General features: G+C 42.1%; 2 protein-coding genes across 3 annotated transcripts; both read right to left on the reverse strand.

Annotated features, from left to right (window-relative positions):
• Positions 1 to 3,149: 3,149 nt before the first annotated feature.
• Positions 3,150 to 6,956, reverse strand: bdh1 (3-hydroxybutyrate dehydrogenase, type 1). Its single transcript, XM_075453073.1, has 5 exons — positions 6,547 to 6,956; positions 6,068 to 6,178; positions 5,663 to 5,804; positions 5,418 to 5,570; positions 3,150 to 4,276 (listed from the first exon to the last, which is right to left on the reverse strand). The coding sequence occupies exons 1-5, from the start codon at positions 6,757 to 6,759 to the stop codon at positions 3,810 to 3,812; spliced, it is 1,086 nt and encodes a 361-aa protein (XP_075309188.1). The 5' UTR covers positions 6,760 to 6,956; the 3' UTR covers positions 3,150 to 3,809.
• A 1,538-nt stretch (positions 6,957 to 8,494) lies between these two features.
• Positions 8,495 to 22,419, reverse strand: gyg1b (glycogenin 1b). 2 transcript variants are annotated; one of them, XM_075452468.1, is made up of 8 exons: positions 22,314 to 22,419; positions 20,556 to 20,691; positions 20,267 to 20,441; positions 20,008 to 20,170; positions 11,142 to 11,268; positions 10,009 to 10,225; positions 9,642 to 9,680; positions 8,495 to 9,250 (listed from the first exon to the last, which is right to left on the reverse strand). In XM_075452468.1, the coding sequence occupies exons 1-8, from the start codon at positions 22,318 to 22,320 to the stop codon at positions 9,101 to 9,103; spliced, it is 1,014 nt and encodes a 337-aa protein (XP_075308583.1). In that variant the 5' UTR covers positions 22,321 to 22,419; the 3' UTR covers positions 8,495 to 9,100. The 2 variants fall into 2 exon arrangements, with proteins under 2 accessions (XP_075308583.1, XP_075308584.1); XM_075452469.1 differs by lacking the exon at positions 9,642 to 9,680.
• Between the last annotated feature and the right edge of the window lie 517 nt (positions 22,420 to 22,936).

Here is a 22,936-nt window from a genome sequence, read left to right on the forward strand (position 1 = left end):
GGGGGCTCTAAATCCTGTGACTTTGCCCGGAAGCACTCGCACTAGAAACTGTCTTCCTCGTTTCCTCCACGAGGGAGCTCTGCAGTCCACCTGGGTGATGGGGAGTCTGTCAGTCCATCTACAGGTCAGATGAAGAGCCACAAAGTGGTACTCCCTCTTCTATACCCCCCCCCCCCTTCATCTCAGCATGTGGGCGACAGCTGACGCTTGTCAGTGTTACCGAAGGGGACACGTTTCAGGATGCAGGGCGGCTAAGTGAGAGGGAAGGCGGGCAGCGGGGGGGGGGATAATCCCCAAGCTCTCTTCTGGAGCTCGGAGGGGAAATGGAGGGCTGGGAGGATGATGTCACTGCTTCTGAATTAGCGATCACTGGAGGGTTGAGGGTCACCCAAGAGTCACGTTTGCGTGGTTGCAGAGCATATACATCATGCAAAGGGCAACGCCCACTTCCTTAAGCAGGCACAAAGGATTTTCAGAAAACAATTCCTTATGTCAAAGCACGGATGAAAGAAAGGCAGCCTGGGGTAGATGTTTGTTTTCTTTGATATTTGGGCGTCTGTTTCCATGACCAGTTTATCTGAGCGCGAGTTTAAACGGCTGTGAAGTCTCCGGGCTTGAAGGAATCCAGTTTGTGGGGTCGGTGTGGAGTGAGAACACGGTGCCCGTAAATGTTTTCAGCCACACGTGTGCTTTTTATTTACAGTAAAGGTCTCGAGTGAATGGGTGTCCGATCGAAAGGGAAACCGGGTGTTTGGATGTTGAGGGGCAGCGTGCACCGCTGGCTGCAGCGCTGCTGGCAGGGAGCCACTCCTGCAGGGAGATGATGATGAGTCCTCCAGCTGTGGCCAGTTGGACCGGAGCACGAAAAGGAAGAGCGATCTGAGAGCGCAGGAAAGGGAAAAGTGGACTTGGAGAAATACGAGTTATAAAAGCAGCAAGCAACGAGGAACTTTGGAGGAGACGTGGAGAGCGTGTTCCACTGGATAACAAGTATCGGGAAAGCCCCGCCCGAGCTGGCCAAACACCGATGCATCATAGCAGAGAATAGAAGATTGAACATTACTGGCAGAGCTTTTAAAGGTCCAGTAAATACAAGCATGAGAAAAATAATCAGTCACACCACAAAGAACACAAAACATGGGTGTGAGCCTTGTTCTTTCTCCCAGGTGATTGACGGAGCCTTTCATAAGCGCTGCAGAAGATTAATTAGAAACGGCGAAACGATTGGCTTTCAGTTCGAGTAATGACGGGTTAAAACATGCTAGTTGTACTCTGCAAGTCACCGTTGACGTCATAACATACAATCCAGTGTTACAAAGCTTACAAAGCTTCTAACGGGAGACTGTTGTTGACTTGGGGTTTGTAATCTACAACAAGTTTAAACATGATTCATCATTTGAACCTGCAGTGGGTTTCAGTGCCTGTGATCTCACCATATTCAGCCACAGGATTAGGCTTTAGATGCACCATCCCGTAGGATTTCTTACACAGATCCCTGGCTGCTTTGTTATCTCCGCCCCGCCGACACGTAGCACGAGTCCAGCGTTTGCCTACAGTAGTGATCATCTGTTCTTTTTTTTCTTTTTAAATTATCCTGGCGATGATTCCACCCCGACTTCCGGCTCTACAGCATCCGCGATGTTCCGCAGTATTAGTGATGAATGCCAACGGGACGTGCCCCACTTTGAAAGATTTAGGAGATTTTAAACGTGCCTTCACAGCTTTCTGGCAACCAAAGGCTTTCAGTGTCCCTTTTTTCTATATATTTTTTTTCTTTCCCCCCTCCCTCCCTCCCTCCTTCATCCTGTGCTTCCCACTTCTGTCATCGCTACGGCGTGCGATTTGGTTAAAGCTTTGCATGTGCGTCAGTTGGGTGATCAGCGAGCGGCGCGTTTGGGATGTCTGAAAGTGTATTTCCTCGTTGGGAGCTCACTTTTGAAGCTGGTTGAAAAAAGTAAATAAATAAATGTCACGACCTCACTTTATTTTACGTTTAGTCGTGCATAACCCCCCCCCACCGAGTTCATATTGTGTTTTAGTTTCAAGTGACCTTACCAGAGCTGACTTCATCGAGTATAACTTCTTAAGTGAACCATGAATGCCTACATTGACAGTATGAAAATATGTGCTCCCCCCGGGTGTGATGTAATCGTGGCCTGAATCTTATGTATGTGCACCTCAAGTGACGGTATCGCATCATGTCTGTTGGATATCGTTCTTTTTGTCTGTATGTAAGACTAGTGTAAGACTTCACTTTTGCAGTTTAGCCACTTAAATATATAAACGACTACAAAAAAGAACCAATATTTCAAAATGTTTCTTGATATTCAGATACAGAACCACAGCATCTCCCTGCGTAGATATGACTAGGTTTTTTTTACATGTTACAACAAGGGGGGCCGCATGAGCAGAGCCTCGTAGCTGTACGGAATTGGGCTTTTAAAACAAAAAGTCAGTTGTGACAAATATTAGTTCATCAAACTGTCCGTTCCGACAGAGCTACAGCGCAGCCGGAGCTTTTTTTGTTTCTTGACCGCCAAAACGAGCCTGAGATGACCTTGAATTTTCACATAGATGTCTTGATAATATTCAGAGCAAGTGGGCTGTGTTGAACTTTTGGTGCTTTCGTGCTGCTTACATTTCCATGGTGTTTCTTTGTTTCACAAAGCCGTTTTTCTTTTTCTTTTTTCTGTGTGAGAAAGTGAGGAGATGGAAAAAAAAAAAGAAGAAAAAAACGGACTCGTGCTGTGGAATGATAAAAGGCAGTGCTGTGAAATTTTAATGTCTTGCTCTTAATACTGTTTTTTTTTACGGAGGGGGGTGGGGGAAGATTGTCTTCAGGTGTAATAACTTAGCAGTTTTAGTGTTCAAAAGATGTAATAAAACAGCATAAAAATGATTCTGTGTGATCTGTTTGTCAACACGTCATTTGATTGTGCCCCCCCCTACAGATATCAACAGATGTTGTTATTGACGGGTCATCGTGCTCGACTTTCTACAAGTTGCCTGATGTTTTCAGCTTTGCTGTCCTGTTGGGAGAGCAACAGACGCCTGTGGTAGTTTTCTATTATGTGACATGTATCCCCCCTGGTGGTCGTGTGTGGCATTACACCTCCCTAACTTTAAAGAACACCTTCAACAACACACAATGCCTTTTGGTCATTTTATTTCAAGTCATTCTTGGAAAAAGGATTGTTATATCTTCAAATAAAAAGCTCTATACAACTGATTATGGTAATTACAAAATACTTTTCTGTTAAAAGTGGGGTAACCTCTCCTCTCCTCTCCTCTCCCTCCGAGCGCAACCATTAATCACATCAAAGGACGCCAGTGTCAAAGTAGCATGCTGGATCTCATGAAGCATGTGAGACAAAGTGGGATTGTGTTGTTGTTACATAACTTTGAGTGAGTCGGGGCCAAATCGCACCATGGCCTTACAGTAGCCGACCTCTCATCTGTTCCGGTGTGAGCCACAACGGAACACAAGGGGAGCCTTTCGGGGGCCCCAGAGGGATTCAAAGAAGGCGCAACATCACAAGTATGGGATGGGGGGGGGGACTTTTCAAACAAAAGTAGTAACTATTTATCAGAGAATATATCTATATATATAAAGTTACGGTTCTTGCAAGACATGAAAAGCAAAGTGCAATCATTTACTTACAGTTTTAAGGCTTAATCAGTGAATGATTTCAAGTGCTGCGGGATACACAGAAGAGACCCATAATAGGGTGAAGTCTGCAGATCTGCATAATGCTACACAGAATTCGCTGCTATCTGATCTGAAGGTGAAACAGAGGAAGCTAGCACTTTTAGAAGTAGAGCAAGTCGGATATGGCGCCCGGCAGGTGGGTCATCACCTGCACTCTGATCCACCAGTGCGGCTCCATGGGGCTGTATCGCGTGTAGGGACGCTTCGACAAGATGGCGTCGGTTATGTCATCCAGAACGGGGGCCAGGTCCTTCTGTCCACTGTTGCAGTAAGAGCGCATCAGAGCCATGTGCTGCTCAAAATGGGCCTTCCCATAATCCTCCTTCACGGCAGAGGGTGCCTCAGTCCACAGCTTGTTGGCCGTAGTCGCCACAATGTCACGGGTCAGGATGCCGGTGGCCACGATGAAGTTTCCCGGTTCGATTACGGACACTTTTACTCCCCAGGCCTTCATCTCGTAGCGCAAGCAGTCCGAAAAAACCTCCACGCCATATTTAGTGACGCAGTACGGCGATCGCAGCATGTTGCCCATCCTCCCGTACATGCTGGCCAGGTTCACAACGCGACCTACAAGCAGACGAAAGGCAGCAGAATTGCACGACAGTGATTAAATCGCGTGAAATCACTGCAGTCGGCGAAAAACGATCGAATCAAAAGCAAAACTGAAAACACTTTAAAGAAGGAAAGAAAAAACACATGAATAAGAAAATCTATTTTTCACAAAAACTTTTCAACAAGATGTGAAGCTGATCATTGTTTTTGTCTCATTTTTAGAAATGTGTTTTGTGCCACCTGCTGTCTTTTTTCCACTTCAAGTGTGGAAATGGATTCTATAATGCATTTTCTTTTCAAGTCATTTTGCTGCTTTTCTGTCGTATTTGGTAACACGCTGATCTCTGAAAAAGGAGTTTTTCTTTTTTTTTTCTAATAAAATGTTTTTTTTTAATCAAAATGTTTTGTGGAAAGCCTTTCATTTTCTCTGTTGGGCCTCCTGTCCTGTTTTGTTGTGGCTCTCTGTGCTTAAGGTTCAGTTGCTTTGGCAACATTTTCAACAACATCAACACAGCCTGCATTTTGCAAAGCGAATAAAGTGTTTTTATAGGAATCCATTTTGCTCGATACAAAAACTAAACCAATACGTTGCCAAGTTCCATGTTATCCTGGAATTAAAAATGAAAACATTTCAACAGAGCTTGTTCAGCAGCATTGGCTGCGCCAGTTTTTGGATTTTCTTTCGAAGTCAGCTAAACACACCTTTGAAATGAGCTTTGCTGGTATGGAATTTGATATAGTTCCTTTGTTTTTACCATTTTTAATCCCATTTACAATCATATTCATCTTTTTGTGCCTGTTCCTTGGGTTTTTTTTCACTTGTTTATAACAATGTTATATAAAAAAAAAAAAAAAGAAGCAATACAGAGAAATGCTTTAACTCTGTCCTTTAATTTCAGGCTTTGTTTGCATTCTCCACAGCAGTCATGGGACACTAATAAGTTAACTAGTTGGCCACATAGTTTTCGAATTCAAACAGTGCTTTTAATCTTTTACTTTTAATCCTTCACGGTTAATCTCAAGCCCCGACTTGCTTGTTCCTTTGTGATTTTTGCACTTTAAACGGGTCGTTTTAGATATCACTGCAACAGCATCGTGTCTACGTTAGATTGCATGTTAATATGTAACACCGTTGGTTAATCTTCCAGTGGTTTACCTTTCGCCCGGCGGATTAATGGCAGGACAGCTTTGGTGACCCTGATGGTGCCCCACAGGTTGACCTCTGCCACCTGCTTGTAGGTGTCCACAGAGGTGAATTCTACTTCTCCAAACGTCGACACGCCGGCGTTGTTCACCACAGCCCACAGACCTAATTTAGCACGGACAGCGACAGAAAGGCCAGAGTGAGTGAACACTGTCATCTTTTCTATCTGGCCGTTGCAGTGCTGTAGAGTTATTTACCTCTTTGGGAGTCTTCCAGGTTGTCTTTGATGTATTCCACAGCCTTGTTCACTTCCTCGTCGCTGCAGACATCCAGCTGGATGACCCTCATACGGTCTGAATTCAATTCTTCAAGCTCCTTTGCACCGTCTCCGCCTTTATCCTGCGGGAGATGGCGTTTGAGTGAGTTTGTGACATGAAGAAATAGGCCCCCGATTCCCCCTGATTCAATCACAGTCAGACCAGCTGTTGAGGCATTTTTCAGCCTGTTGTGTTGGATCGTGGATCGTTGGATCATTGGATCGTTGTCATGCGCTGAGCATCTCCCCCAGGAGTGAAATCTTTGCAAAAGCTGCTGTTGCTTTCTCTTTCCAAGCCCAGCTAAATGAACCCATATTCATCAATCGAGCCACAGCTCCTCCTCACCTTTAGAAGACATCCAGCGAAGACTGTGAAGCCGAGCTTGTGCATATGTTTGGCAAGTGCATGGCCGAATCCACAGTCGCAGCCTGTGATGAGCACAGCTTTGCCTTTCACCTACACAGAGGGGCGGATCGTGGAGACATAATCAAACTTATGACACAGAAGAAGCAAATAAACAGCTCACGTGCTAAAACAATCTAAGATTGATATCTGTAAATGTTGACAACCAAAGAACATGCATTTGTCTGTGTCCAAAGAAAACAACAACAGAACATTAGCTATTAATACAAAGCAGCAACATGCAGCATTTCTTTACAGCATCAATACAGAAAATAGACTCATGCACTGTAACTATAAAGTGTCCTGAACACGATTTTGAGTATTGTATGTTCTTCTTTGTGTTGCAATGACAACTGTGTGTCAGTTCAGTGACCTTCACGACTATTGTGCAGAAAAACAACACTCCATAGTTTTAACATTACCTCCACCAATCCTCTGGGGATTCGAGGCGCCGCCGCGTAAAGCACGAAAACCACATAGAGCACAACTATGCACTCGGTTACACTCGTCTCCGGCAATCCCAACATCCTCATGGCCGAGTTCAGCAGAGCGGGCAGCCCAAAACCCAACACGACGGTCAATACAACTGAAAATGACACCAGGAGAACAACTCGGAAGACCGACTGCGGAGCCATCTTGGTGGAATGGTGTGTTTACTTTCCTCGCGCTCCACATATCCCACCAGCGCGGGGTCACGGCGGGGCACGCCCCCCGTGTCACGTCTGCGGAAAAGTAGAGAGAAAGCATTCGTTTTGATGGCGAACTCGCCTGCTTTATAGTTTTTTTTGTTTTGTTTGTTTCTATGAAAACGAAAGCATGTGTAACGGTTACGATGCTGGGAACGGTTGCGCGCGCAAGTTGGCACGCTCGCGCGTCGGTCCCAGGAGGGAGAAAAGGGAAGCGTGTCGCCACTAAAAGAACACATTGCTAAACACTACCTACCCTTTGCATAGAGGCTTAGCTTGTAGCTTTCACTGCAAAGATGGAAGTATGGTTTTATTTTATTTTTATTGTATTTCGCTGTATTCACGTGGTTAAAGTAAGGTAGTAGGAAAAATAATTCAGGTCAACAGTGTAGTGAGTATTCGGCCATACTTTCACTGAACTGGGATGTGGATCTGCAGCACTGAAACCACAAATGTTCAATAAATATTCTACTAAAAGTTTCTTTAGGTACTATTCGCCTATTGCAATCTTATCACATTGTTACGTGGAAATCATGCAATATGGACCATAAGAAGATGTATTTCAGAACACAACAATGTAATAAATTTACGTAACTGAAAAAGGAGAGAAAAATAAGAGTTAAATGTCGTGTCGTCACAAGCTTCCCTCTGGCCTCATATTTATCCGCATGTTCAGTTAGTACGAGTCGAAAAATAATTGTGAGGTGGAATTATCTCTTCACTCAAAGGGTTGGCCGACGTATCCTATGCTAAAGGAGATGATTAAGAAAGCACTGGAACTCCTTCTCTTCACATTTGAAGAACTCGAACAGCTCTTATAACTGCTACTCATACACTTCCGGGTCATTTCACTCAGGACGGTCGAGGAGGACTTTAAACTGGGCGAAGCAAAACCGGAAGTAGCTAGATGTGAACCTTCTCGTAAAATCCTTTTTCGGGGATATTCCCCCCCCCCCCCATTTCAACTGCCTTGAGATAACTGATGAATAAAATGGACGAAGAGAATACACCTCAATCCCACACATTTCCAGTTGTATACAAGCTACTACACGAGTCTAAATTAGCACCTGCAGCAGTTTTTTTTTGGCCTTTCCCGAACTTAAGTAGAGTTAAATTTCCAAGAAGGTAATCAGAAATTGAGCTGTTTAACGTAGATATTGGGCTGCATTGCCGGATCAAAAATACCAGTTTTAATGAGTGCTTTTAATGTCATGTTCAGGCTTTCTGACAGTAACAGGATCGCCCTCAACTCCCAGAATCACAGCTGGCCCAGAATTTAAAGTCTATTAATTGTTTAACCCTTTCAGGAGCTTCATTCTCAAAGTTAAAAAAAACAAAACTGGACCTCATTTCTAGCATAAAATATCTACTCCCTGATAACTGTTTGGTGAAACTCTGTGTCCTTCGGACGATATTCAGATTTGCACATATCCATAACAGGAACAAACGGTGGCGTCGGCCAATATAGATATACGCAGATTTACATGTCCGAAGGACGCTGACTTTCAAACTGTTATGATTAGTAGATTAACGTATTTTATGCCAGAAATAAGGTCCAGGTTTTTAAAAAAAACAACAAAAAAAAAAAAAAAAAAAAAAAAACTCGAACCTCTCCTTTAAACAGAAATTTGCAATTACTTAACACTTAATAAAAAAAAAAAATAAACTTAACCAAACTCAAGCATTTCATATTTGATCATTTTAATGTTTCCAGATGAAAGATCACATTACAGCCAACATTCAGGTCAAGTAAAATGCAGTCAAGTTCAACCAAATCTACAAGAAAGCAGCTGGTCGAGAATAGAGAGGATACAGCACTAAAGAGAGCAAGATTCTTAAGGCTCTAAGGTTCTAGTGTACGTGCATGGCTAAAATGGCCTTTAGAAGTTATGTAAACAAATGTTTTGTGTTCAACTCTATTCAAAAAACAAAAAAAAATTTGAAAAAAATAATAAGATTGTTGGGTGATGACTGTTAAAAAAAGTGAACATTCAAATCTGCAAATCTTAGTCACAATAAACTCCTGTTGCCATCTTCATTTTACAAAAACATGGACATGAAAAAGGAAAAAAACAAAACTGCAAAGATTTTAATGGATACCATGAAGGAAAAAGTACATCAAGTTTTTGTAAACTTGTCATTTTCTTCAGCGTACCAGAACTTAACCTGCGGTAAACCAGATGACCATCTTGCAAAGATTTCAAAGCAGAAAGGAAACCTGCCATTGATCTTAGAGTATTTTCATGAAAGATCTGACTGCAAGTGCTCTCAATATGCCACCTGACTCCCTTTATTTGAGAAATGTGTCAAGCTTTCTCTTGATATTGTCAAATGAGTCCATTCCCATGTAGTCAGCCTGACCTTGCTCCCATTGCTCCTTCCGTTCTTCTGAGGACAGCTTAGACTGGAGTTCCTGTGGGTGTGAAGAGCTGCCCTCGCCCTGTGGAGAGAAAACGGCAGAAACCGAAAATTGACAAGATACTTAAGATAATACATATTCTTATAAAAACAAAGAACTCAACAGCGGCGAAGACGCCACAGAAAACAGGACAAAAACTAATGAATCAAAAAAGAAAAGAAAAAGTGATCATTCATGCATCTTCCCCAGACAGGATCTTTTAAATTTTTTCTTCTTTGCATTACTCTCGAGGATGTAATTTTGTGAATCAACATACACCAATTCCTTCCCAAAAATATTAAACACCCAAAGTGTAGTTTATCCTATATTAGTGTCACAGGCAAATGCAGAGGAACACTCAGATTTTAGAGGAAGTGTAGTGAGCATTAAAGTGGTGTCAACACAGTTATTGGAAACCCAATCATCTTCATACCTGTACATTCTCACAAGTGACCATGTCACTGTGCTGGAACTTTGAGATGAATAGGAAGACAGAAAAGAGGTTTAAGAATTAAATTACACTAGCAAATATACCTCTGTTAACAATTAAAGCACAGATAATAATAATAATAATAATAATAGAGAGATGCTCAGCATATGAGCACGGCGATCGTCAAAGCTGGAACCGGTAAAAGGCAGGACATCACTGAAAGCTCTTAGTATAGCAGAGTGACTTTTGAACTTGCTCACCAATAATGGATGCTATATCCTGGGCTGCAACTCTTCAGACTTGGTTGGAGCCAACTGGTCAATTCTGCATTCCTTCGTTTTTACTGACCCATCTTAAATTAACTACTCACCTCTACACATCCGGAGAAGAAAGGCTGGTCTCCATACTGCTGCTGCAGCATTGGCACCACTGCACTAGCGTAAAGGGTCCACCAGTCCAGGAGGAAGGAGGGATGTGTGGTGGCCTCCTGCACACTCCCTGAAATCTGTTTGGCTTTGGGGTCGAATGTGTAACTCCATGGCTTAGTCTTTCCAAGGAAGTGGACTACCTTTGCGTTTCCACCATACCTGAAATGTGATAAATGTACAAGTTAAAACTGACATTTTACTGTGGTGGTGGACCAAAAAAAAAAAAAAAAAAAAAAAAAAAGTACAAAAAATAGCATCATCGACCAAGTAATTGCATTCATCATGAAACCATATTCATGTACATTTGCTCCTTTTATTGCAGGTCATAAAGGCATTTTCTAAAACTGACAGTTATCCAGCTGCTTAGATGTACTGTCAAGAAAAGTAATCTTTCAGGAATAAAAACAGATTCTCCTGGTATATTTGGATACCTTGCTCTGGCAAACTGCATGTACACAAATAAACCTGCATCCGGCCGGCTCTGTTGGAGTTTGTTTTGTTGAGTTTGCCAGATCTAAACAACTGCTGACAACTATTAAACACATGTTTATCACCCGTCATCCCGATGCCAGGAAATACCCAACTTATGAGCTTGTTGATGTTTGTTTATATGCTGATAGAGATGCAATAAGAATGGGGAAGGCTTAAGACACTGTAGACAATGATCAGTCCAGTGGGCAAATATAAAAAGGGCTTTAAATAAAGTGCTCTATTTTAAGGGCAGCATCAGCTGTTGCGAGCTTAGGATGGATATCCGACCCCGAGTTCAGGCCTGCTGGAGACGCTCAAACAGAGCGCCTGGAATCCCATAGCTCATCATTCGTAACCTGAGGTCATGTCACACTGCGACTACACGCTCATGTGATCAGGGATTTTTTTACATCTTGGCTTTTCGGCAAGTACACAAGATATTAGACTGCTGTGTTGTTACAATTGTCTTGTAGGCATAAACTAAAAACATGTAGAAATTAAAATAAAAAATAAATAAAAAGGCACTGAAGTATTCAAGTTGTACTGGATTCAGTCAGCAACCATGCGACTTCTACGAAGTCATGACCTCTCTGTAGACACTTACTGCTTGAATGCTGGAAGGTAAGTGTAGATGGAAATGCTGCTGAGGTTGTAAATGAAGGGGAGATGTTTTGATATGTCAGCTGTTGCCCAGTCATTGAAGAAGCCATTCAAAACCCCTTGGTCTCCGCCTGTGAAGACAGGAAAGAACATATGTCATGACAACTCCGACTGAACATAGTCTACTTAAAATTCTGTACAAATCTTTAACGCAGAATGAAATCACATCTGAAGAAGGGTTTACATGACATCTGCCATCTATGTCACAAAGCTTTTGTAGAATTATCCAGTAGCTTTGAAGGTAGTATAGGAGTATACTAGTTTAGTGAAAGTCTCCCCCCCCCCATTTAGCAGCTGACCTCATTTATGCAATGAGGTTCAACACTCCTGAAAAGACAACAAGGTGCTTAAATATGCCTCAAACCTTTTGTTGATCAAATTAGATTTGGAGAAAAGGACAGCTTACTTATTCATCAATAAAATCAAAGTTCTAAAATTTGCTTTGAATGTGAAGAGATTGTGACTTTCAGACTGATAATTTATGTGTGGCTGCAGTGAAGTATAAGATGCACACCTGTGAGAACCAGATTAATTGGCTTTTCTGCTCACTGATCAGGAGTCTTTAAGATGCACGCCTGGTCATGCAGTTACAGAAGTGTTCCCACACATCTTGATATCCTTATTCTGACTGGACTTTTGCCAGAAACAGCAGAAAAACATGCACGTCTGTGGGTTTTCCCTCAATCTAAATTAAGTTCTGCACAAAATATCCATAGTGTTTAAAGTAGCTGCACAAGGGACCATACACAACCCTACAGCGGTGCATCTTACTGACGGCATCCTACTCTCCAGTGATGGCAAATTAAGTCTATAGCAGAAAGGCTGGACAGGTAGCAACACCTGTTAAAGAACCATCAGTAGTGCAACACATGACATTTAGGAGGCACTTTAGTGCGATGTGGAAGGATTGGCTTTGAACCTCAAGCTGGTAGCATTAATTTACGGTACAGTTTGTAACTTCAACCATTTAAGTCATATGGTCTCCTTTACTGCAGCAGACGTAATGCAGTTTGCAAACACCAACGCTACGGTATTAAAACAATTACAGGGGTTGGTACTGAAACTCAGGTGTGCCAATTTCTGTTACGTTTTGAGAATTTTCTGCCACATTCAAAACCACTCAGCTTCAAACAATTCATGTAGACAAAGCTGCAAATGAACACTGGCCTCCGTTGATGTTCATATTAAAGTTTGCACCGATCGTGAGGGTTCAACTGGAAAGCTGCACGGCCACTAAACCTGACTCAGTTTGAGCCACTATGGAGAAGAAAAAAACAAAACTGAGGCAGTCTGATGGTGAGACTTGTATAAAACGAGACAGTTTGGGGGGGTACATCTGATCCAAGTAGGTCAGTTCCAAAAAAAAAAAAAAAAAAAAAAAAAAAAAGACATTGGATTTCAGTCTCAAAACCTTGTCATTCAGCGTACGGTCTTGCATCTTCGAGTGGCAAGCCAGAACACTGAATATAGAAGCCAATAAAAACATTACATAAACTCAGGTGAAGCAACTTGGCTTCAGAATTCACTACCTCAAAGCTGTTAAAAGAACTCTTGTAAAGTACAGGACTGTAAAGTTTATGAAACCACGGGCTGCTGCAATTTAAAATAACACACATGGGTGTTTGTCCAATCCCACAGTCTCCACTTTGGATTTCAAAACTTGCCATGGGGCTGGCGGGAGGGAGGTGTCTTCATTTTGAGGGGATGAACAGAGCTCAGCAAGAATGTGCATCCAACCCTGCCAGTTTGTCTTGGCAGCAGACAGCACTGAACCACAGATGCAGAGACAGCCTCTGGGTTCGAACACATTCTTTCCTCAGCATTTCTTTAATACATTATCCATGGTCTGCAGAAAGAGCTGCACATACATTACTGGTAGTGGAGTGGAAGTGAAACGCTAAAAGGTCAAAGCAACTTTAACTCATGCTTGAGTGCATGTGAAAAGAACTTCCATGGCTATTAATAAGACGGCGTTACCCATTAGCATTCCAGTCGGTATAAAGGCACAAAAATCACATTGAAATGCTGTAAATAAAAATGTCCCTAATCAGTTTTAATTGAGGGGCGAGTGTTGAAATGTTTGTGTATGTAGTTGGGTTTGCGATGGGCCAGTTGCTTGCCAGCAAATGCGTCCGGGAGCCGAAATGAGTCGGTGCTTGAAAGCTTTGGCCCATATAAAAGCAAACTAATTGTTTTTCACAATTGAACTGCCCTTAATGGAATCCCTTTCACAGAATCCCAAGGGAGAAAAAGCCTGTCATTTCCTCACTAATAAGGACATGGTTGAGCACTTCCAAGCCAAACTAGAAAATGCATTTTTTTATTTTATTTATTCATTTTTACTGAGGTTACGGCGCTCAGAAAACTGATCGTTTTAAGTCTTTGAGCAGAACAGTTGCATGTATGCAAAAGGTAACATTAGCACTTCTTGTGGTCCTCAACATTAAACAGGACAATCAATTGTCCCATCATAACATGACCCAACACATATCATATTGGCACATCTGTTAATACGTGATCCGCGTTAAGGGGAGAAAACTAGAGCACCTTGATTGAAGATAACCATTAGACGTTATGCAACAAGACATTTTACTGTGAATGTGCTAAACCTCCGGCTGGGGGGGAAAAAAAAAAGGGGAATGGTCTCCATTACTGTGTCCATCTGAGTGGACCATCAAATTAGAGCTGCAAAATGTCCCAGTGGATACAGATACTTCCATAAACAGTCATACTGATCCATTAAAACAAGCCTCTAACATCATTCAGGTCTTTAACAAAGAGCGGAGTCATTTAGATTGATGTGCTCATTTGAAAGGTTATGCAAAGCAACCTCATGTTTCTTGTTAGCTCCACTTTAAACCTGCAGTCACTGCAGTTTTAGGGAGCATATTTAAAAACACTTGGAATGTTTTGTTTCCCAGCCAAGAGAAGGAAAAAAAAAAACCCTCATCTCCAAAACAAGGTCTTTTGGTCCAATGATACAGTATTGTAGCCTTGATAATGGGCTACTGTGATATTCAATATAGGTTTTGTTAAAGGTTGTGCGATTTGCCAAGTTTAAAAGAAAGCCTTTTGCCCAAGTTCTGCATCTTCCATTCCTTTTGAGATGAGACTAATGTGCTTTTGTAGCACATTGTCGTCACGTACAAAAAGTACAGACGTGGAACTGATGGGGTCAAAGTTGATCTGCTGCCAATAAGCCTCCGAGCTGGGAGGAGAGGTGGTAACAGAAGCAAAAATAGTCTTTAAGATGAAGGCAGCGTCACTGCTCAAACCGATGATGCTCACATTCAGCCAATTCTGAGCAGCTGGCTTGAGGTAAAAAAAAAAAAAAAAAAAACACACCAGCAGCTCAGCTTTGCATGTGCAAGTGTCAATCATCAAATAGTGATGGTTGACAAGGACTCTTCACAGACCGGAGCTCAAGTTGTATGTGATAACTGAGGCAGCTCAGTTACTCAGGATAACGATTCAGATTAAAGCGTTAAAGAAGCAGATGAGCCCAAATACTTGCCCGTGCAAGATGTTACATCCGTTTTTTCTAAAACTATTTTCACAAATGCATGATCCAGATTAGAGAAGATTGCAGAGAGACATGCAGGGCCGGCCCGAGGCATAAGCGAACTATGCGGTGGCTTGGGGCCCCCAAACTTCCATGGGGGCCCCCCCGAGAGGACTCCCTACAGGGTGAGCACCGACCGCGATGAAGAACGCCATCTGTATCTGACTTCTCAGTGACCTATATTTTTCAACCGAGTGATTCATCCTGTCTACACAATCTTTGTTTTCCCCCGTGCTCTGCGTACCGGTCACGTGACCGTGGCCAGCCAATTAGCTGGCTATATTACCGTCAATCTGGAAGTGCCGGAAATACGAGAGAAGCCTTGATTCGTTTGCTGCAGGTACAGCTATTAACTTGATTTACTTTGTTCTTCGCCTTTATTGAGCACTGATCTCTTATACTATGCATTACCTAATCGTAGGAGCCGAGCTACCATGTCCCAAAGTGCTGTATAGGAGTGTTGGTTTAACAAAACGCGTGGAATAGGTACATCGTGGCACTTTTAGCCTTAACATTGTGTCATATTGACTGTTTCCAAGCATTAGCACTTTAGATGCTGTCTGCTATCAAACTTTTAAATGTATTGAATGTGTATTAGCACTATGCACTTTCTAATTGAATGTAAATGATTTTATTAAGCATTTAGTCAATGTCTTAATTTAATGCAGAATCTTATGTGCAATAGTAATTTATACAAATTATTTATTACATTATGACTTGCATATTGACTAACTTTATTTTGTGTACACATGGATTGATGATGATAGATTACAAGTTATTTATTAATGTAATTTATATATAGACAGACAATTTGTATTGAGTGGTCCTGTTTCTATTATACAGACCAGGTCCCTGATGGCGAGCCTAAAGGAAACCTGAACTAGCCTCTGAGCTCAACCGACTTGGGCTGGTAGGAGGCTCTTGCAGCAAACTTGTCCCCTCTCACACCTTACACTCTGTTCTACAGCCCCAACACACAAACACACACTTACCTCACGAACCCTTCCCTTGATTTTGGGGCTTGTATGAACAGTTTTGCTCAGAGCTGTGCAAAGGCTGGACTTTTTGGCATGTGGTTTCACGCCACAGCCACATGTTGAACATTTACACCATTATTTCATTCGCAATTATATGTTGGATCTTGTTTTGTCTAGTGAACTGATTGTCTATCCCGAATGGCCATTTCATTCATTTATGCAATTATTCTAAATGTTTAATGTTGTTTGTCTTGTCTCAATACATGGTACCTTTTTATTTTGCAACCCATCTCCAGTCTCCGTCTCCTCTCTCCTAGAGTAGAATCTAACCTTCTGATACTAGCCTGGGTATACATATCAGCCATACGTTATTAATACAATACATATTTTACTAGCGTATATGCTACACATAGTTTTCAGAAAAGCACTGTTCATTGCACTTGTTAAAATGCTGTTCTGTTGTACAACTCGATTGATTTTGTGACATTACCTTATCTATTTGTTTTAAGCATTTTATTTATTTTTATTTGAACTATTATTATGCAACAAGACAATGTCAATGTCATTTTGGTTATTTAAGTTTTGAGAAATTGCACATTTGTTGTGAATTTAAAAGAAATTAAACGGGTAAACTTTTAAATATAGTGTCTTGTCTGCTGATTTTTACTTTCAAATGGTGAAATTAATATGCCACGCATGTTCACTCCAGTGTACATTTTTGTTTAAGTTCAATCCACAAGTAAGATTAAAACCAGTCAGAATGACACTGGTATGTTTTAAGCAATGAAGCATAAGGCATTATGCATGAAGCATTATGGTAATGAAAGTGGATATGTTACACGCATTGTGTAGCCTATAGGATGATGACACATCTGATGCTGAGATGATATGGGGGGCCCCCCTAATGAAATTTTGCTTAGGGCCCCATAAAGGCTTGGGCCGGCCCTGGAGACATGTGTGAAGGTAGCAGTTATTTTACCAGAATACTTACTGCGAGCGTGCACCAGTTAGTCACTTCAGACTTTTCTGCCAACTTGTTGATTTCCACTACAGTGGATACAGATTGACAGTCAGCCTCATCTGCCATGTGATGTGCCACAGATGGTCAGTTTATATGCAATTCTCTGCCTCGTGTGGCCAATACACCCCCCCCCCCTCTCATTATTTGTGATTGAGGGTGCAGAATCCCTGCTCAGAATGGGCCAAAAATACAACGGAAAATGTCTGGACTAAGTCTGCTAAAACCCTCCATTGTTCAAGTGTCAAAATTGCTCCAGATTCTGATTTTAAATTTGTGAGCTTGTCCAAGTATTATTTCTACATGGTATTGTATGTGAATTTATAGCTTTCCAAATGGCACTTAAGGTATTACAGAGGCCTTTTTAACACTCTGCAGATGTGTACATCAAGTGTAGACATTGTGGATCCTTGTATAGCATCTTAGTATCTGCTTGAAGGGCCACATTCCAACATGCATGACATTAAAGGGTTAAATTGAATTAAATATTGGGGTTGGAGGGAACCCCACAAAGATGGGCTTGAAAAAACATTCACAAAGGCCAAAATGTTCAGATTTCAGTTATGTTTAAAAAGCTAGTTTGAAGGTAGAGCGGAGGTGATGAATCTCTTGTATACCAGCAGCACATGAGCCCACACCACTGATCTTTTTTGGCTACTGATCTGGAGCCAGAGTTACTGCCACAACCTAGTTCCAGTACACTTCATTGGGAAGTTTCTGAAGGTCAACCAATGCCCTGTGCAAAACAGAGCCTCTCAAATTCAACGGTTACACCACCCCAGTCAGTCCCTGAGAATAACTCAGCATACCTAGAGTCTGACAGGGGGCCTTGTGTCCAGGCACTGGGCTAGATAAAGGCCTTACTTAGAGCAAAGATAAACATGTCCATTTTTACATCACATTACCAAGAACTTGCAACTTAAATCAGGTTAAGGCCTACATGTTTGAGAAGGACTAAAAGAGGACAAACAGCTATTCTATCCATGCCCATGTGATATGAAGTGTGTTCTGAATAGTCAACTTCAACTCGAGCAAGTGAAAGTAGAAATGGGTTCAAAATTAGTGATATGTTTATTCAGTTCTTGGTGTAGTTAAATCCTTTAATAGCTATCCTGGCTCTGCTCAAATGTTCAGATAAAAAAAAAAAAAAAAGCCAAAGATAGAGGTTGCATGAATAACTAATCCTTTTTGAAGCTTTTAAGGAAATGAGCCAGTTTGAAAATGTTGAACTGCTACTTTAAATTAAGGCTGCAACTCATGGTTGCAGTAAATCAAATTCATTGGCAGTTTTGTTAACTGTTTTTTTACATTGCCAAATGGTTTAACCCTTTAAGCGCCAAAGTCGCAATATTGCGACAAGGAGCGGTGTTGACTTTAACAGACGATAGAGCCAAGCAGAGTGTCAAATTTGCCTTATACTCCCGTCCACTAGTTGGCAGACATCCCCAACTTATACTTTGGGTCGGAATACGTCACACTGTAATGTAAAATGTTCGAGGAAGTCCATTCCAAGTAGTAGGAGAAAAAAAACAGAGAAAGTGTGCCACGGATCTTGATTGCTGAAGCGGTATTGCTGGATTACAAGAGTTAGAGACAAAATAAATAAATGATGACTGGGAAAAAGTTTACTTATAGTGATGTGATGGGTTTCCTGTTCGCCGATTCTGATTCAGAAGGGGAAAATTTTTCTTTTGGAGATGACGGTCGGGCAACTAGTGAGCTCGCTGGTGCGTCTTTGCATGGCAATGGCGGTGCTGGGCAAAGCGAGGAAAATTGGAAAGGCTACTAGGAGTGTTGGTATTCGTAGGGGGCTGGTGGGAATGGTGGAAACAGTGTAGGTCAGAGTGGCACTGGGACCAGCGTGAGTGTCAATTCTTTCTAGCCTACCGTGCTAGCCATGGTGGTGCTTTACTGCGCGTCAATGCTGCGGCTGTGCAACGCACCAATGTCTCCAAAGCACAAAACACTACATTTTCCAACTCTTTGCCCAACACAAGCAGGGGTAAACGGGGGCTTAGTGTCCGTAGAAGGGCTGGTGGGTGTCGGATTGGCCGCAGGGGTCTGAATAGGGCGGAAAGTAGCGAAGATGAAGCGTTGCTAAATGGGAGAGGGGGTGAGAGGAATGAACGTGGCCGGAGTGCCCGTGGGAGAGGCAGCAGGGGGAGGCTAAACAGGGCTGGTAATGGTGACTGGGTCTTTTTGAGAGATGAGGAAATTTTACAGGAATGGATAAAACCCTTTGATGAGGCAATTGGCTATCGTGGTGATAGAGAAATTCAGACTGAATCACAACCTCTCGATTTTCTGTCCCTCTTGGTGTTTACATGTGTTTGCTACTATATGGCACAGCAGTAGTCAAAATGTACAATTCTTAGTTTTATTATACTGTTTTCCTGTCCATTTGTTATGTGGTTAGCATAACAAAGGGACAGGGAATAATATGTCTAAACAATTTCAACATCCATTCAAAATATCAATCTTGAAAGTTGGCCGCCACTATCTGGTGTCAAAGTATGCAAATTAGATTAGTAAATTATTCCCCACATACACTTAGGGTGATTCTCAATATTGTGCCAACTGTCTGTGTGCTGTGCCTTGCCATGAGAGGTTCCACACTCTAAAGAACTACAAACTGTAATCTGGATAGATGGGCACAGATAAGGCCTCTGCTTCTGAAAAACGCCTGCTGTTTATATGAGTTTTGTGGTATAATAATGGTTATAATTTGCAACATTTGGCTTACAATTCACTGTTTGCTTGTCCATTTGATATGTGGATAACATAACAGATGGATGGAGGGGTGGATATGATGAAAAAAGTTCACTATCAACAATATCATTTATTTCCTGAGAATTATCGAATTCCAAAATGGCCACCACCATATGACGTCATAATATACAAATTAGATAGGACAATTTACAACCTACATGAAATTCAGGTCATTCCCAATATGTTCCTCATTTACACTTTGTCTCTATCTCTAACCATTTAGAAGCCACAGCCTTTTGAAATTTAGATGTCAAAATCTAGTCTTTTTTAAAAAAAAAACCTGGCGCCTAAAGGGTTAAGAAGCCCAAGAAATTTAGTGCTCAATACGAGCAAACTTGTTTAAAACTTCAATAAAGAAAGTCATTTTTTGATAAATCATCCAATACATTCTGTGGAGGATTAATCTACGAGTCACCTCAAAGGAAAACAGGCTGCGAATACGAAGAAAAAAAAAAAAGGACAAATTTATCCCCTTTTGGCTTACCGTCAAAGCTGCCGTGTTCTGTTGAATACTCCAGCAGTTTGCCATAAGTCGCCACAGAAGGACGAAAGACAAACACACCGGAGTTGAAGCAGTCAGGCCAGCCAGGATCAGGAGCAGCAGATAATTCCTCTCTGTCAAACAGCTCATCTATATTGGAGAGCACCTGGGATACAAACAGAAGCGTAGGCAGACATGTTTAATCACCATATCATACTGCATTCTTACAGTTGTTGTGCTGCATCATCATGCAGCGTCTCACCATAGTGTCTGCATCCATGAAAACGCATTTTGAGTAACGTGTGAGGGTCCAGCAGTGGAGCTTTGTGAAGGTGACACCCAGATCAGGCCTCTTCATCATGGCCAGGTGAGCTGCGTCACCGCTATCCAGCACATCCACCACCTTCACCTCATCGTAGATCCTCTTCAGCACAGACCTATTGAGTCATTTCAAGTAAATCAGCATCAACCAGCCACTCGGAGAACAAGAGCTGACAGGACTGCTAACGGGCATAATTCAGAAATGTTGTGCAACTGGATGGAAGTCTTACTGGCAAGGTTCTGACACCTGTGGGCCAATGAGTGCCACCAACTTCTTGGATGTGTTGTTGTTACGGAGGGACTTGCCCAGAACCATGGCGCCACGAGCATAGTTGTCGTTAGTAGCCAACGTTACAAAAGCGTGGTCTGTGAAGAGAGAAAAACAAAAACATAATGCATTTGAAAGTGCTCAAGGCAGACACCTTTAATCCATGCACATAATTTACTGAATGTTTGAAATTAGACAATTGAATCCAGTCAACAGTAGAGAATTTGGCCAATCTTCCTTAGGGTGTTACTGAATTTGCATTTACTCCCGATATTGTGCTTCAATGTGTTGCACAACAGCAATGCAATGTCCCCGCTGTAAGCCAAAGAACAGGATGTTCAAATCACAGTGAACTGACAAGAAATTCCAATATCGAGCAATAAAATTGTTCGATGAGACAATTTTTTGCAGAACTATTAATCCTGGTGTTAAATAGCATTTAACCCCCCTTCCCCTTTTAGTTGGAAGGCATCTACAAATTGCTGTAATGTATGAATGTTTCAATTCAAATATTGACTACCATTGTCCTTTCAATTTCTTGGGGGAAAAGTCTAAACTCCGCCAAAGATTTCACTTCTCCTGAAGAAAAGATTCTGGTACTCAATAAAAGATTAAGTGTCTCATTAAGTTGAATTTCATTTGCGGTGTGGGGCCCATTCTGTACCTCCACCTCGGACTGCAGGGAGGAAAATTTGTCATCTACCTGCCAAGTTGAACAATGACTTGCCTGTGAGTAGAAATATACCAGATGAGGTCAGCATGGCAGCTGTAATGGATGTGTGAATAAAGCATGTGGGTCCAGTATGAATCCCACATGAACAGTAAGTTAGACGAACCCCCCCCCCCCCCCCCCCGCTATGGTGCAAGCATAATGGCAGGATTGTGAATAGAGTGCATGCTTTTGGTCGATCATTTTGAGCCAGTTAGAACAATGGCTCCCATTACCAGTGCATTCCAGATAAAGTTGCTGTTTCACTGCCTCGACACAGCACCACGCCTCCTTTTCCCCTTACGCCCCTCTTTCCATTGGTAGAGCTTTAGTTGTAGTATTAATGCATCTAAACTGCCTAGGATAGCGCAAATACAACATAGGTTTTGGTAGATTCACGTTACAAGCTGAACATTCCTTTCATTCCGACTGATGGGACAGTTCCCAGAAAGCTTATGTCACAAGTGAGAGTTGAGGTCATAAAGCAGCTCTGTGCCCCTCAAAATAAGCACCAGGGATCTGAGAAGTGGCCTGAAATGTAGCCGCAGGGTGTCATCACATAGTTCGGGTAATAGTGATTCTCGAGCGAAATGTGCATGTTTAACAGCCTTTTTTCTCTTTTTTTTTTTTTAAAGTAAAAAGGTTTTCTAATGGCTAGTTTTCTCGTTACCAGGAACATGTCACAGGAGTAGCTGGTTACAGAAAAACAAAAACCCAGACACGAAGACGATGCAGTTGTATGCGCTTCAGATAACGTAGACCTCAAAAGGACTGCGGTCGTAACTAAACAGGGTCTAAAAACGACAACAAATAAATTTAAAGTGCCACGTAAAAACTAAGAACAAAACAAACGACTGAATAAAACTTTCCAAACACTTGTATCTGACGTCGTGACTGTCCGCGAGACTCTTTAAAAACTCTGCAGAAAACAAGTTTGCGCGTGAGTGTGTCGTCTCGGTGGAAACAACGGCTCGTTGTCGTCGCCGTTTGGCATCTTAAAAAGTTACATACCTGCCATGACTGAAGGAGAAGTCGAAGCTACTCTGTAGCCTGGACCTGAGGACGGCAGCTTTAAGGGAAGGAAAGGGCTGACTAAATACACAGAGGTGAATTTATACCCCTGTGGTAGTTGGGAGACGCAGCGTCACGTGACGGCCTCTTCACACACCCACCTGCTCCCAACACTATCCTTCACACCCCCAGCAGGTGTTGGGGTTCAACTAATCACAGATCTACAAGACTATGCACCGAAAACGTTGAAGAAATACTTCTAGACACACTATTTTTTGTGAAGTTTTAAGTAGTTGTAAACACTAGCAAGAGAGGGGGGGGGGGGGGGGGGGGGGTCTATCATTTTACTCTGCCAAGACTAACTTCATAGATGTCACTGAGGTCAACCCCTATCAAGTCGCTACCTTATTCTGTGCCATCTTCACTGCTTCACTGTTTATGGAGACGTGATGCTGTGATAAGGGCTTATACTCACGAACAAGATGCCCTTTGAAATAGTTTGTCGCCATCTTGTGGAATAAAGGCCCTCCTGCAACACAGTCAGGAGACGAACAGTAGCTGATTAGATCACTGGTCCTACTGTGTTACACAACTGTGAATTATTTTTAGTGGTCACCAAAGAC

Source organism: Odontesthes bonariensis, chromosome 20, assembly GCF_027942865.1.
Source record: "Odontesthes bonariensis isolate fOdoBon6 chromosome 20, fOdoBon6.hap1, whole genome shotgun sequence".
Classification (NCBI taxonomy): Eukaryota; Metazoa; Chordata; class Actinopteri; order Atheriniformes; family Atherinopsidae; genus Odontesthes; species Odontesthes bonariensis.

Excerpts from the sequence above, each read along its gene's own strand:
- gyg1b (XM_075452468.1), bottom strand. Across the intron at positions 20,171-20,266 it reads TCATGGATGCAGACACTATG|GTGCTCTCCAATATAGATGA; the intron begins GTGAGACGCTGC and ends TTTGTATCCCAG. Across the intron at positions 11,269-20,007 it reads AGAACACGGCAGCTTTGACG|GCGGAGACCAAGGGGTTTTG; the intron begins GTAAGCCAAAAG and ends CTGTCTTCACAG.
- bdh1 (XM_075453073.1), bottom strand. The coding sequence starts at position 6,759 with ATGGCTCCGCAGTCGGTCTTCCGAGTTGTTCTCCTGGTGTCATTTTCA. Across the intron at positions 6,179-6,546 it reads TCCCCAGAGGATTGGTGGAG|GTGAAAGGCAAAGCTGTGCT; the intron begins GTAATGTTAAAA and ends CCCTCTGTGTAG. Across the intron at positions 5,805-6,067 it reads TCGCTGGATGTCTTCTAAAG|GATAAAGGCGGAGACGGTGC; the intron begins GTGAGGAGGAGC and ends CATCTCCCGCAG.